Source organism: Cololabis saira, chromosome 15 (genome assembly GCF_033807715.1).
Source record: "Cololabis saira isolate AMF1-May2022 chromosome 15, fColSai1.1, whole genome shotgun sequence".
Lineage (NCBI taxonomy): Eukaryota > Metazoa > Chordata > Actinopteri > Beloniformes > Belonidae > Cololabis > Cololabis saira.
Window position 1 is genome coordinate 18,509,273 of NC_084601.1, and position 14,897 is coordinate 18,524,169.

At 39.9% G+C, this 14,897-nt stretch overlaps 2 protein-coding genes across 2 annotated transcripts; one reads left to right on the forward strand and one right to left on the reverse strand.

Annotated features, from left to right (window-relative positions):
• Positions 1-4,860: 4,860 nt before the first annotated feature.
• Positions 4,861-7,987, reverse strand: LOC133460450 (glutathione S-transferase A-like). Its single transcript, XM_061741003.1, has 6 exons — positions 7,781-7,987; positions 6,509-6,574; positions 6,275-6,380; positions 5,749-5,867; positions 5,577-5,665; positions 4,861-5,460 (listed from the first exon to the last, which is right to left on the reverse strand). The coding sequence occupies exons 1-6, from the start codon at positions 7,946-7,948 to the stop codon at positions 5,328-5,330; spliced, it is 681 nt and encodes a 226-aa protein (XP_061596987.1). The 5' UTR covers positions 7,949-7,987; the 3' UTR covers positions 4,861-5,327.
• Positions 7,988-9,990: 2,003 nt separating this feature from the next.
• Positions 9,991-14,693, forward strand: LOC133461149 (NF-kappa-B inhibitor-like protein 1). The gene is made up of 4 exons (XM_061741933.1): positions 9,991-10,363; positions 12,739-12,851; positions 13,864-13,975; positions 14,057-14,693. The coding sequence occupies exons 1-4, from the start codon at positions 10,090-10,092 to the stop codon at positions 14,641-14,643; spliced, it is 1,086 nt and encodes a 361-aa protein (XP_061597917.1). The 5' UTR covers positions 9,991-10,089; the 3' UTR covers positions 14,644-14,693.
• The last annotated feature ends 204 nt before the right edge of the window (positions 14,694-14,897 follow it).

Here is a 14,897-nt window from a genome sequence, read left to right on the forward strand (position 1 = left end):
GGATGACAAGCTGAGGATGACCATTAATTAGAATCTGGTGTGTTGATGGAGGGAAACATCTAAAACATGCAGGACAGCGGACGTCGGACACCCCAAGTTAGGCCCTTTGAAGCACGGCAAGTCTACCATCATCAGTGGTGTCACAGACATCACAGAGATTTGCATGTTTTTAGTGAAATGCTTTGATTTCTATGTGCATTACTCACTAGCAAAATAAGAATGCTGAAAACGTGGACAATGTATTCATTATCTCTCACTCTCTCACTCTCTCACTCTCTCTCTATCTCTATCAAAGCTTCCTGTTTTCAAACGTGGGAACAATATCTTGGATATATCCTAATCTGCTTGAACGAGCCTGAAGGTGAGAACTTGGTAAACATTTATCAGGATTCCACCAGATAAATGAGGATGTCACCAGAGAGTTTATGAGTTGTAAGAACTGCCCAACTGCCAGCTAACTTTTGCAACAGGTTCTCTCATTTCAAACATCATGTTGCCTTTAGCTGACACACACTTACAGTAGCACAAACTGCCTGTTAAACAGCTAAGTTTCATCTTCAAACCCTTCCAGGCAGCCCTCAGCCAAAAACAGGGATCTGTTAGTAAAATGAACAGCACAACAACACATGTTCTCTTTAAAAAATATTAATTAATATGCTCTGTTAGATATAATATTACCATAATATATATAATATTACCATGCTTTATATAATATTACTTTATATGATATTACACATCACAACTGCCGTATGGTTGTGATGGATGTGAAATCTAGTTATGGAGACCAGAACCTTCTATGTTGCTGTTTGCATTTACTTCTGATTAATATATGATCAGTTTTTCACCTTTTCACAATTTCAGCTTAATGTCCGTAATGCTGCATATGGGTAGCTACGTCATTAAAGATAAGGTGTTGACTAAGCTTTAATGGTGGATGAAGGTCATCGAATGCTATCCTATAATATGCTATTAAGTATTTGTTAGGTTTGTTTTTATCAGTCTGTTTGCATTGTATGAATTGCACCAGCCTGCTTGAACGAAGGTTGGGTGAATGGATTAACATTGAGCTGATAGTGGAGTGATAAAAGCTCTTTGATACACAGGTAAAAAAAACAATATAGTTCAACTTTAAAACTGTGAGATTTTAATTTTTCCATTCTAGTTTCCAGTGAACACTCAAATTTTAAACATTTTCCCCAATGTGATTCAAGAAGCATGTGATTATAAATATATAGCATTATTCTATTATTTCACCAGGAGTCCAGCAGCTGCAGATATGAGATATGCTACTTCATTAAAGGATGTAGTGTCTTCTATACCTGAAGAGAGGGTTGGGTGGGATAGGTGAACCATGAGATTATTATGATACCAAATAAAATAGTAAGTGCTTTATGAAAGAGGAAATACGCAGCAACAAATGATGATGAGAATGTGTTCTTAGAAATTTCTACAAATAGGACATAAATCAGTGTCTGTAAGAACAGAACACAATAACTGTGATTCGAACTAACCCACAACTTGTTTGGTGCCTCTGAGGCAGGCTGTGCTTTCAACAGGAAATGCAAAGTCATGCAAAGGATGCAATTTTAAGCACTGTAATTCATGTTAACGCAGGGCATATGAGTTACCTTTGTGCAGAGCAAACCTGTGTCTAATGATAAAGCTTGCAGGTCTTGTTTTTTTTAAGGCAACGCCTTCTTTCTCTGCATTGTCACTGTTCACCTTGTGCCCTCATATAAAACAATAACAATTCGCTCCAAAATTCCACTCATTTCTTATAAGGGCATAGCAAAAATACTTTAACACAGCCAGAAAAAACATACCGGTAGTATCATTTTTGACAAACACCAACGATCAGATAATCTGGTACTTCTCGAGCCAGAAAATCTGCATGCTTGGCTTCGTCTGAAAGAAAACTTCAGATGTGGAGGATCTGACTGCATCAATACTACAATCCCACAGTTTTTCCACTTACCTAAGTACACTTTTTCAGATAAAAAAATTTAAACGAAATAAAATAGTGGCTATACTCACATGGACAGCAATATTCTGACTACCTGATTAAAAGGAAATATTCTTATTATTGTATTTAAATAAGTTGCACGTTGATCGTTCCATTAATATTGTCATTAACCTGTTACGGCCATTCACACGCTAACTCAAATGGGCAGTTCAGGATCATCAATTAGCCTAATGAATGTTTTTACACTGTGAGAGGAAACCATAGTAACTAAAGAAAAATCCAAACAAGCACAGGGAGAACATATAAACTCCAAAAGGCCCACGTCAGGATTCAAATAAGGTTAAATACAAGCTACATCTCAGACCCTTATAGACCTCACTGAGCATGTTCAAGTTCATGACGGGACAATTAGAGGAGGACTGAACAGATATGATTTGTTTGGAAGGATTGCCCAAAGAAGACCTCCTCTGTCTAAAAGGTACATGGAAGCACAACTTAGATTTGCAAAACTGCATCTGCAACAAACCATATGACTTCTAAAACAACATCTTATCGACAGATCCACCAAAGTGGAGTTGTTTGGCCTCATTACCACGTGCTATGCTTGGGAAAACCTTTCAGCAGAAACACCTCACACCCATGCCAAGCACAGTGGTGGAGGAGTGAGGATTTGGGGTTCTGTTGCAGTTAAAGGACCTGGGTCACCTTGCAGTCATTGAATCAGCCATGAATTAATCTATTTATCAGAGCTTTCTGGGGGCAAATGTAAGTGTCAATACAGCTGTTAAAGAGTCATTAAACAGAACACAGTCTGACAACAGCAAATATACATTACTATGGTAAAAAATATAATAACGTTTTGGAATGCCCTAGAGAGAGAGAGAGAGAGAGAGAAAGAGAGAGAAAAACAGAAGCTAAACAAAGTATCAGCTAGCGCTCTGGGGGGTATTGCACAGCGGCAAAATGGAGTGACGGAGAAGTCTGGAGGGTTCACGACGGCGTCACGGCAACGGCGTGTGCTCTGCGTTGGTTTAACGCAGAACCTTAATTCAGCCTTAAAACGAGAGGAGGGGGTGTGTGTGTCTACGTTAACAACAGCTGGTGCATGGACACTGCCGTTATCAACCACTGCTGCCAGATCTGGGGCCTCGTGTACGAAACGTGCAGAGCTCAAAAACGTGCGTACGCCACTTTCTACGCTCACGGTCGGATGTTCGAAAAGTGATTTGAACGTAGAAAGTTGCGGTCCTCCACGCACAAATCATGTCTGGTGTACGCACTTTTCTGAGGTTTTGTCCGTTGGCGACACTCACTGGTGATGCAGTGAAGTCCAGAATATGAGGAAACATGACGTCAACAATAAGTTCACAACCACACGTGAAGGACACGACAGTCCCCACATCACCAGATAAATTACACAAGAGTGGAGCTGCAACAATCTCACAATCAACCACATGATCTGAACAAACAACTAAAGGCAGGAGCTCAACGATGGAACCCGCAAATCCCGATGGAGCTTTTGCTCCTTTAGAGGAACCTGCTGATGCATCAGATCACACCGACCTGCTGGTCCAGGACTAAGACTGGACCATCAGCTGGACATCCACAATGTGTAGGACTTAATACATGTGTATATTGGGCTTAATCCGTTAGTATATGATACGTGTGACAATAAATCGGAACAAGGAGACGTTTTTCATCGACCAACTTAAGTTCTGATGTCGGTTCTTAAAATACAAACAAGAAAAGGAGAGTGTAATGATGCACTAATGCTGCCCATAAACATTCACAAATCCATATGATCATAATAAACCCACAAATCTTGTGGGAACGCAACACAAAGCAAAGAACAACAATCCCCATAATGCAATGCAGCTTAAATCGGAAGAAATGCCCCCAAATAAATTATTTTTTCCCGGCCTCAACTTTTGACAGGACTGTCTCCAGCTCACAGCCGATGTTTTTTTTAATTAGTTTTACTTGTTTTTGCAAGTTCCTTGTTAGGATGAGCGGTTTTTAATGGATAATTATCCTCATTATCATATTCAAATACCGGTATATCTACATGAGGGAGGAGACAGGGCGGAGTGTTGTGCTCCCGCATGTGCGCTCAATTCCACGTTTATTGTGATGTTGTGATGTGTGTTCAAAGAAACGTGCGTGGATTTGGGCGTATGCAAGAATTCCACGCACGGATTCACATTGAAATCCATGCACTCTTTGTATATGAGGCCCCTGGAGTTTTTATTGTTAAAGTGGCAAACTTTTTACCTTCCCTGAGAAGAACCTTAATTCAGCCTTTAGAAGTGTTCCTGAGCCCATGCACGGATTTCCACAAGAGAATCAGTCCCGTTTTTAATGCAGTGCTGCCCCAGGGCCCGAAGATCACGAGCATCCAGTTTTAACCTTCTGCCTTCTACGAAGAGATTCCTCCTAATCTGTACATCTGAGGGTCTCTGCCTCTCCGGATGACTCCTTTTCTACCCAATCATGTAACCGACCTGTTGCCAGTTAACATAATTAGTTGTCTAAGACTCCTTCAGTTGTTTATGATTTGTGCTAATTACTTTTCCAGCCTTCCGTTGCCCCTGTTCAAACTTTTTTTTTAAATGTGTTGCTGCCATCAAATTCAAAATGAGCTAGTAGGTTCCACAAAATGGCAAAATGTCTCAGTGTCGCCATTTGATATGTTGTTTATGTTTTATTGGGAATAAATCATGGGTTTAGGAGATTGGCAAACCAGCGCTTTCCGTTTTTGTTGACATTTGTGTCCCAACTTTTTGGGAGTTGAGGCTGTATTTTGATCCCAAATAAAATAGTAAATGGTTTTTAAATTGTCGGTAAATGGCTCAGCTAAGTTGTGCAGGATCAACAGTTGCAGGAATATAAAAAAACACTTCTGTAAAAGCGATGCTCACCCTCTTTTATTAAAGTGTCATAAAGAGCGTACAGCAGAATCACACATGAGATGCTAAACAATGGAGGGAATGGAGTATTAACACTGATTTATGCAGTCATTACAACACTGGGCATGTGTGCAGAGCAAACTCATTTCGGAACCATGACCTCAAAGACAACACCAACATTTTTACTATTTACTCTCAGACTTGGAACACCTTCATATTTGATATTTGTTTTGCTTATGCAATCATTTCAGCACCAGTTTACAAGGTTACAAAGCTTTGTGTTTGCAGTGAGTCAACAGGAACTATTCTGACATCACTGTGCTCCTGTAAAAAAACTATTTTTAAACTTGCCTCTCAATCTGCGAGTCAGGAAGACAAAGAAAAAAAAGAAACACTTCCACCAGATGTTTTTTCAATGAAACCATGTACATGTTGTTATGGTTTGTTAGTTTCTGTGTTTAGATGTCTTTCAGTGTGTCTTGTCCCTTGGGGTTCTCCAGCCAGTGAGGAGGCCAGCTGGCCTTGATGCTGGGTCTGTCCTTTAACAGAGCGTAATACTCTGCCAGTTTAGGGTAGCGTTCTGCTGAAAGCCTGCACAACAGAAAGTGTTGAGTACATTTCCAGTCAGATGGTGAGTGAGTTTACTGATGAAACCTCAATAAGATTCAAACAGGAGAAAAAGATGCTCTTTTCTCTCCTCATCTTACCCAAATCTGAAAAGATTGGCAACAGTTGGAAATACCAACACATCCGCCAGTGAAAAGGACGATCCAGCCAGGTGAGAGGCCGAGCCCAGCTTGACACGAAGAATAGACAAATACAGTTAGTCTGAGTGCATTTGTGTCAGTCAGTGCATGTCTGAGCTGCTGGGCTGCACACCTTCTGCAGGTAACTCTCCCAGAGTTGGAGCTCAGTGGTCAGGGTTTCCTTGTTTCTCTTCAGAGCCGAGTCATGACGCTCGTCCTCAGGGATGAACCAGTTGTAGTAGATAACTGCATCTGGAGAACAGACAGAAACAAATATTAAGACACAAATTACTGCTTCATCAGTTGTGGTGCTCATTCAGCTACACAATCAGTTTTTAAACATTATTATAACACAGAGATGATTAGAGATACACCAACATATCCTGGCTGATCATTAGTCTTTTGGAGGTCATTGAAGTAATTTCATAATTAAAATTAACAAAACTACACTTTTTCATCAACAGTAACGCTCCAACATAGTGAAAATATTTATGTGTGTATGATCAGTTTAGTCTTGGTTCTTAACATGTATTGAATGTTTTATACTGAAAAATCTTAGATTAAAATAAAGAAAACAATATCAAATTCAACAGAAAACAATATTCGTATTTTCTCTTTATATATGCACAATTACAACCACCAGTTTGTGTTTTTCTTACTGAGTTTTTCGTAGAACGCGAGACCCTCAAACATGCGTTGGTACATCAGTGCTTGCTCTGCCGGCCCGTCTGGGATCAATTTGCTTCCCTGAGACTTGAACTGGCTCTGAAAGTATTATATTGAAAAAAATAATAAGTTATAAAATATAACTCTTTTTTATGTTGAAAATAGTCTTGGTGTATTGAAAAGTATTTTTGAATAGGAATCTTTAGCTGATGGACTGGCTTCTTTACCTCCAGGTAAAAACAGGCTGCATAAGACTCGTTCACGATGTTGTTCCCGTGTTTGAAGGAGGGAAGCTGGGAAAAAAAAAGATAATTAAACTACATGGAGTACTCAGTTATTCTGAATCATTACAATAAAATTGGGTAAACGTCTGTGCCATGGGAGATGTTAAAACCAAATGTTGTGCCATATGTCAGTGGTTCCCAGATACTTTGTACCCTCAGATCGGATCAAGAGCTCCTCTCTAAGCACAACTCTTCTCCTCTATGGTTGGAAGACTGCCTTTACCCGTCTCTGCATTTTTTTTTACCAATTCATTTCAATTTCTTAACAAATATCATTTGTTCAAACCATTTGCTTAAAATTTCTCTGGTAACCGTTTGTTGCTTTCAGCTGTAAATATTACAGTGTGATATTTGAACAATTTACCCGGTGCTTTTACATTTTCATAATCATAAGCAATCAAGTTTTTTCTTCATTTTGTCCATTTCTACAACCTTTCTATTTCATTAACAAGTAGCAGAAGGAGATTGTAAAAAAGGACATGGAAACTTGAAAGTAGTCAAGTTTGGGATTAATGTTTCAGTGAAAACCTTTTATCGTCACATGCAGTCAAACTGGAGGCTTTTATTTTTGTGTTGTTTTTTTCCCCCTTTTCAACCCTGTTCTTGCAGAATTTGCAGCACAGTGGTTAATAAACAGACCATGACTTTTAAAAGGAGGTATGGTGCTTGTCATCGTGTCTGGCAGTCCTCTTGATATACTCTGATTAACCATCGCATCACAACCAAATATCTCTTGCAGGGTAGGTCTCCAGTTTTGCCGTCAAATCCCAACCTGAGCAGCCATGATGGGGAACATCTGGGGGTGTCCTGGGGTGTCTTGTACTGGAATATTAATGCATCATTGTGGGTTGTGCTCTTGGGTCTTAGTGGATTAGGTTTTCAAAACAGTTTCTGCAGGGACTGCTGCTGTCCTGCAGGGGGAGATTAACTGCTGTTGGCAGGGGTGGTGGTCTGCAAAAACCTTTACTTATATAACGTCGTGCAACAGGAATAACATGCTTGATTAAACACTATGAAAGCCAAAATGCATGCGTATCTAATGCTTTTCTGTCCCTTTTGTGAAGTTTGTGAAGTAAGCGTGTTTGCAGCTGCAGAAATGAACAAAACTGCACTACTTTTTTTTTTTTTTTTTTTTAATTTTGCCATAGACTTGTGCCTGCGTGACTTGAGAAAACGGGACATGAGAGGTCCAGCCAGACCTGATCTGCTCCCTACCTGTCCTCGAGGATTCATGTCCAACACCTGCTGGGATTTGTGTTCCATGTTTTCAAAGGACAGCAGTTTTTGGTTGTAACCTTGCAGCTTCTTCTCCTCCAGGACGATCATCACCCGCCAGCAAGGAGCAGAGCCGGAGCCCCACAGCAGAGTCATGTCCTGAGCCATGATATATGTTTATCTTTTTTATTATGTATATGAAATACCGACACACATTAAACTGTGAGAAGACTTCAGTGCCGGAGAGCTCGCTGGTTTAAGGAGTCCTCAATCTCATTCAAAACATATCGCCCTCTAGTGGCGGGCAGACGAAACTACAACCCTTCTGTCTGCAATCCGGAAAGTTCATTAGAATTTCATTAGAGATCACTGGACTGAACTTCTCTCATCTACAAAGAACTTTTTTGCTTTTTGCAAATCTGAATATAATCTAAATTGTGTTTAAATTTAGCACTATAGTTTAACACACAATTATCTTGATGTTTTAACAAATAATGCTTTTGACCCTTTACCACTTTCAAACAAACTACTATTGTAGCTTTTTGTACATTTTGAAATTAATTGACTTGTAATCCAAAGTTTTAGGTCTTTATACACAAGATGTCCATGATAGACTGTGTTTTGCACCACCCCGAATCTCAAAATACAAAGCCAAAATTCAGGTTAAAGTTCACTGCTACACATCATTAACATAAAATATATTTCGTCCTGCACATTTGATCAGGTTTTTTAAAACATTCACTTAAGCATCAAATTAACACTATATAGTCTGGACTGGTAGCATGTTAGAAAAAAAGAAAAGAATGAAGGACAGTCATCTTATGACACCTAATTTCTTATTTCTTTTCTGCTGATTATATATTTAATAAACTCTTGTTATTTCGTGTATTTCTAAATTCTTTATATATATATCGTCTGTCTTCTTGTGTGCATTTGCCTTCTTGAGAGGTTGTGATACCTGAATTTCCTCTATGGAAGTCAATAATAAAATCTTCTGGTCTGGTTTTGGCAACTGAGAAACATAATTTTAGCAATCTCCGGGTCGATATAGGTTGATGTAATTAATTTTGTGTGTGTGTGTGTGTTTTATTATTATTATTATTATTATTATTATTATTATTATTATTATTATTATAACTACTAATAGTAGTAGTAGTTGTAGGAGGATTATTATTACTATCATTATTATTATTACTAGTAGTAGTAGTAGGAGGAGGAGGATTATTATTATTATTATTGTGCGAAAAGACAGGAACGCAAAAAAGATTGCATGCATACAATGTTGCGTTCCATTTACCTCGGAAGTCGGAACTCGGAACTAGGAATGACGTCACAGCCGAGTTATCAGCGTTCCAGTTACAAAGTAGGTATACAAGTTTGTAGTTCGCATATACCACATGAAAATTGTAAATTACACTATAGGAGCATATATATGCCGAACAATACTTGTATACGACTGATTTAGTGTGACCAAAACTAGAATGAAGTGCTACGAATTTTTACAGAGCTCTCTTCTACTGTTTACAACCGGGGCAGCCATCTTGGAATGTGAACTCGGGGTGGTGAAGACTCTCCCACTTTCCCAGTGGGAAATCCCACTAAGAGGGGCGTTCCAGTTGAAAATTCCGACTGGAACTGGGAAATCCCCACTTCCGAGGACAAATGGAAAGCATCATAAGTGTAATACTGAGTGTCATCTACAGTTTAGGCCTACTAAAAAAAACAAAATTACTAAATAGATCATTTATAAACCATTTACTGTAAACACGTTGTCTACTTTATTTTTGGTTTTAAATAAACTGCAACAGCAATGTGCAACAACAATTTGAAGTGTAACAGCAACAATTAAGTGCAACAACAAAGTACTACAAAAACTAGAACTGTAATTAAAATCACTCAAAAAGTACCTCGTCAATATGTTCTCCATATAAGAATAAATTCAAATGTACAAAAACAGACATTATTAATGAAGACTCTCCCAAATTTCCCAGTGGGAAATCCCACTTCGAGGGGCGTTCCAGTTGAAAATTCCGACTAGGAACTGGGAAATCCCCACTTCCGATGACAAATGGAACGCTGAGGGTTTATTTGGGGGGTAATCAATACTGACACCTAGCGGATAGAAAAGAAAATAACAAAATCTACCCATGGAACTAAAGTGCGCATCCCGTTGCATTATCGGAGTTGTTGTCCACACGGACCAAGGCCGGCGGAAGTGTAGCCGATGTTGTTGATCATCTTCTGAGCTGCTTCTTGATAAAACAACCGTGTTCTGTAACTCGTGTTACTGCTACTACTCCAGGGCCAGCATGGTGTCCCACCGGCAGGCCCGCGTGTGGAGGTACGTGGAGGAAGGCAGTCTCCTGAAGCTGAAGTCGTACCTGCGGAAGCACCGAGAGCTGGACGTGAACTTCTCCCGGGGGAAGAGGCAGAGGAGCCCGCTGCACCTGGCCTGCTCCCTGGGGGACGACGCGGTGCTGCGGCTGCTGCTCAAACACGGGGCCGACGTGCTCCGGAGGAACCGCAGCGGGGACACGGCGCTGCACGTAGCGGCGGGCAGGGTGCTCAAACACGGACGGACTGGTGAGGAGAACCAGGCTCTGAGAACCATAGACACAGTACTCGAGTTGTAAAAAACATCAGGGGGGATGGTGGATTCTACCATATGGGGACAGATAATTTGTGCTGATTACAAATAATATAATATATTACAAATAATAGCAGTGACCAAAACACCTGCAGAAATACTGCAGGAATGACATAGCAGCAGTTAAATGCAGCCTTCTGTAAGCTTGAAATATCCACTGGGCTTACATCAAATACATCAAAACACAACAATAAAAAACACTTTTCTGAACTTCAATATGACTCTGTCCTTCACAGGATAAGTAAAATGGATCACTGCAAAAACTCCAAATCTTAAGAATATTTTTCCTATGTCTAGTTAAAATGTCTCATTTTAGTTAAAATGTCTCATTTTAGTTAAAGAATCTCATTACACTTAAAACAAGACTCATCACTGGAAAAAACAACAATTTTCACCTGTTTCAAGTAGATTTTCACTTGAAATAAGTAGAAACATTTTCTGCCACTTTTCTGCATGTAGAACAAGATTTTTTTGCTTGTAATGAGAAGATAAATCTTGTCCCACTGGCAGATTTTCCTACTTATTTCAAGTGAAAATTTACTTGAAACAGGTGAAAATTGTCAAATAAGTTATTTTTCTGGTGATGACTAAATGTTGAAATAGCAGTAAAACCACATTCATTGATGAAATGACATAAGGGGGATGGCAGTTTTACAGGGGGGATGATTTGGACCGTTTTTATTTCAGGGGGGATGCCATCCCCCCTCATCCACCTTCAACTCAAGTACTGCATAGACATATACACGTATATATGTCTATGTTGATAACAGCTGCAGTTGTTGATCAGACCTGACAAGTCTCCCGTTTTGGCAGGGAAAATAACGTATTCTACCCCTCTTTCCCGCCGTCCTCCCGCATTAGTATTTTCCCGTAAATTTCCCGTTTTATAATATAATAATAATATAATAATAATTAAAAAGCATTATTGTGCCTCTCCAAACTGAATTGTCACTAAGCTCGCGAGAACTGCTGCTTGCTGTGAAATTAACTTATTTTCATAAAGCGCCTTTCTACAAAGAAATTTAGGTTTTACGTCTCATTTATTATAATATACTTGGGAAACAGTTAGGCACCAGATATAATATATTTAATTTTCTCAGATTGCAAAAATAAGAACTTTATTGATCCCACATAGGAGTAATTCATGTTATATCAGCTATAGAGAACAAGGTAGTGCCGAAAAACAATATATATCCCCCTCACAAAAATAGAGAAACATTTTCTCATCAACAAAACAAATTACAAAATTTTCAAATAACAAAATAACATATTTGAACCATTTTCAGACACTAAAAGAACTGAAGAAATCTGAAAAATGGTTCAAATATGTTATTTTGTTACTTGAAAATTTTAAAATATGTTTATGTAAAATATGCTTTGTTGATGAGAAAATATGTTTCTATATTTTTCTTATTTTTGTGAAGAGGGATATATTGTTTTTCGGTACTACCTTGTTATGAATTACACTTATGTGGGATCAATAAAGTTCTTATTTTTGCCATCTGGGAAAATTAAATATATTATATTTGGTGCTTAACTGTTTCCCAAGTATATTAGTGCATGTGTGAATGAATAAATGAGACGTAAAACGTACATTTCTTTGTAGAAAGGCGCTTTATGAAAATAAGTCCATTTACTTGTATTAGTTTACAGCGCAGTCTTGCCACATCCAATTTGGCGGCAGCGTTGACGTACGGCTCAGCACTCGATGGGGCGTTTTTATGTCTATGGCAACAACGGGAACAAACTCGGAAAAACAAATCAGAGAGATCGATGGATGTAACGAGAGAGAAGGCATTTCTACCCAAAAAGCGAAGACCTCCTATAAATAACTCTAAAATGGGATATTAATAACTTTCCTAAAGAGGAACAGGATGGGGTGATTTTAGTGTCTCACACAAGGGAAGGACGATGTCTGTCAGTGTCAGCCAGAGAGCCACATGAGTGAAAATGTAAATGTTTCACTTGAAGACAATAAATGTGTACGGTATATAAAATGAAAATATAAAAAAAATAAGTGTGATTTAATTCACTTTTGTGTTTTCATTTAGACTCTATTATAGGAATTACATACATAGGAATGTCCACAGCATTTCAGTGTCAACAAAGGTCGGCCTATCAGGCTATGAGCACATATTTGTAGTTTGTAAGTGGTTGGCAGGTAGTTATTTTGAATTTCTCATAAATCTGTCTTAAAATGTAAGACCTCGGTTGGGTGGGACAGCGGCGAAAAAGTTCCCGTATTTTTAAATCCAAAACTTGACAGATATGGTTGTTGATACACTTGGTTTTAACTGCTGTTTTCTCCCAGCTCACGATGATCTGGTCGTGCCTCTCCAAAAAGCATGTCCTGAAGCTTTAATGGCCCCAAACAGAGCTGGAGTGACACCACAAGACCTGCTGGACTGGACCACACATTCAAAGGTAAATAGCAGCTGAAGTCTCCAGAGTTGTGTCTGACAACCAGAATTCTTGTTAGAAAAAGTTGGTGTGGGGCAGGAGCGAGACTTACTCCACCCGTGTTTCCCGCGTCGGCCTGGGGCAGGGCAGCCGTGGTGGCCGGGCGTGGACTCGCCGTGCTGCCTGGGGGTGGGGGCTGCCCGGCGGTGCCGGGCCTCCAGAGGGAGATGGACGGTCTGGGAGAAAAACCTTAAGCCAAAAACTCCCCTTTAGGAGGGAAGAAACCTGGACCAGGACCTGGATCATAAGGGGGGGGCCCTCCTGCCGGAGACCAGCTGGGCAGAGCAGGAAAAGAGAAAACAGACAGAGAGAATGAAGAACAGAGAAAGGAGAGACACAGACACAATGGTTAGTTGATGCACAACAGAGACAACTATATAAACAGATGTAGACAGCAGACACTGAGGTGGTCAGAGGGGGGGACTGCAGGTCAGCATGCAGCACCTGAAGCTTTGGCCTGCAAACATGCACAGAAGAGGAAGGGGGGGCAGACCAGCACAGCAAACTACAAGAACAATGGAGAACAATGATGGTTATGATATACTTATAATACCATGATAATAACTGAGAAAGGAAAGAGAAAGAGGGGTGATGGGCTCAGTGGATTATGTTGGTGTCCCCCTGCAGCGTTATGTTGTGATTCTTCTCTAATGTCAGCGAGTATTGACCATGTTTTCTTTCTAGAAGCAGAAACAGCTGAGCATTCATGTAATAAGTCCTGTGAATAACATGTTTGCTCCCTCAGATCTGAGTCACATTTGGCATTTCCATCAACCCTATTGTGCTTTTTCTAAAAGGGATCAAAACACCTCAAGAGAGTAAATGATTATTCTCCAAATGTCCACCAAAAATCACAAATAGAAGTCCAACTAATGTCTTATTGTCCATCTAATGGTTTCAGTGCTTTGTGTTGATTTTAATTTCAATTCTCTTATATTTAAAAAAAAAAAAAACGGTTCTCTATACATTTCACCAGACTGCAGATAACACCAACCGTCCAGCAGAAGCAGACGCCGAGAGGCAATGGCAGGAGAAGCTGTTTGGTGAATGCCTGGATGAATTTTCTGAAACTTTTGGAGTATATGATGGTAAATTCTAAAATTCTGCTGAAGGATTTGATTTACATTTATTTCATTTGATTTTAACATTGCCACATTGTGTGTCCACAGCTGATGATTTTCTCCCTGTTGATGACGATGACGAAGAGTTTGGAGACTGGGCCGATCGTATCAGAAAAGAGTACTTTGAAAAGAAACACGCTGAAGCTCAAAGACTTGCATCGTCTTCAAGATCGAAAAAGTCGAAAAAGCGAGAAGAGGAAAAGGAAAGCCATAAGGAGCTGCATGAACGGCTGCAAAGAGAACATGAGGAGTATTTGGCTCGAGCAGCACGTAAAGAGGAAGAAACTCGGCAGGGAAGGAAACGTCAGTATGATGAGAAGTGTGCTTCTACTTTTAATGGTTCTTCCTCATCAGAGAACACAAAGCTGAGCTACAGTGACATCCCCTGGCCAGCTCCGAGAGGCACAGTTCAGGAGATGGTGGATGTGATGCTGCACGGCCTGGATCGAAAAAATGTGGGGGAGTTTCGCAAAGCTCTAAAGAAGCAGCAAGTGCTTTGGCATCCAGATAAATTTGCCCAACGATGTGAAGCTCGGTTATTGGAGAAGGACAAACAGCGCATCCTGGATACGGTCACAGCTCTGTCTCAGGAGCTTAACAGACTGGCTCAGACGTGTCGGGCCACAGCTCTGTGATGAACATTTGCCCTTTGTGGCACAGCAGAATCTTAGGGCTTAGAAATCCTAACATGGCTCTCCCCACTCTGTTAATCACTTGAAGACATGACATTGACAACATGACAGCCCTCACTATGTCTTCAGATGAAATTCACATATTCAGATCTTGCCTGCTTAATAAATTGATATTGAGTGTGCAAGACCCAGATGTGTCATACATTTCTTTAGAATAATTGTTCTGATGCTTGACGTGTGCCTCCGTGTGTTCTTGC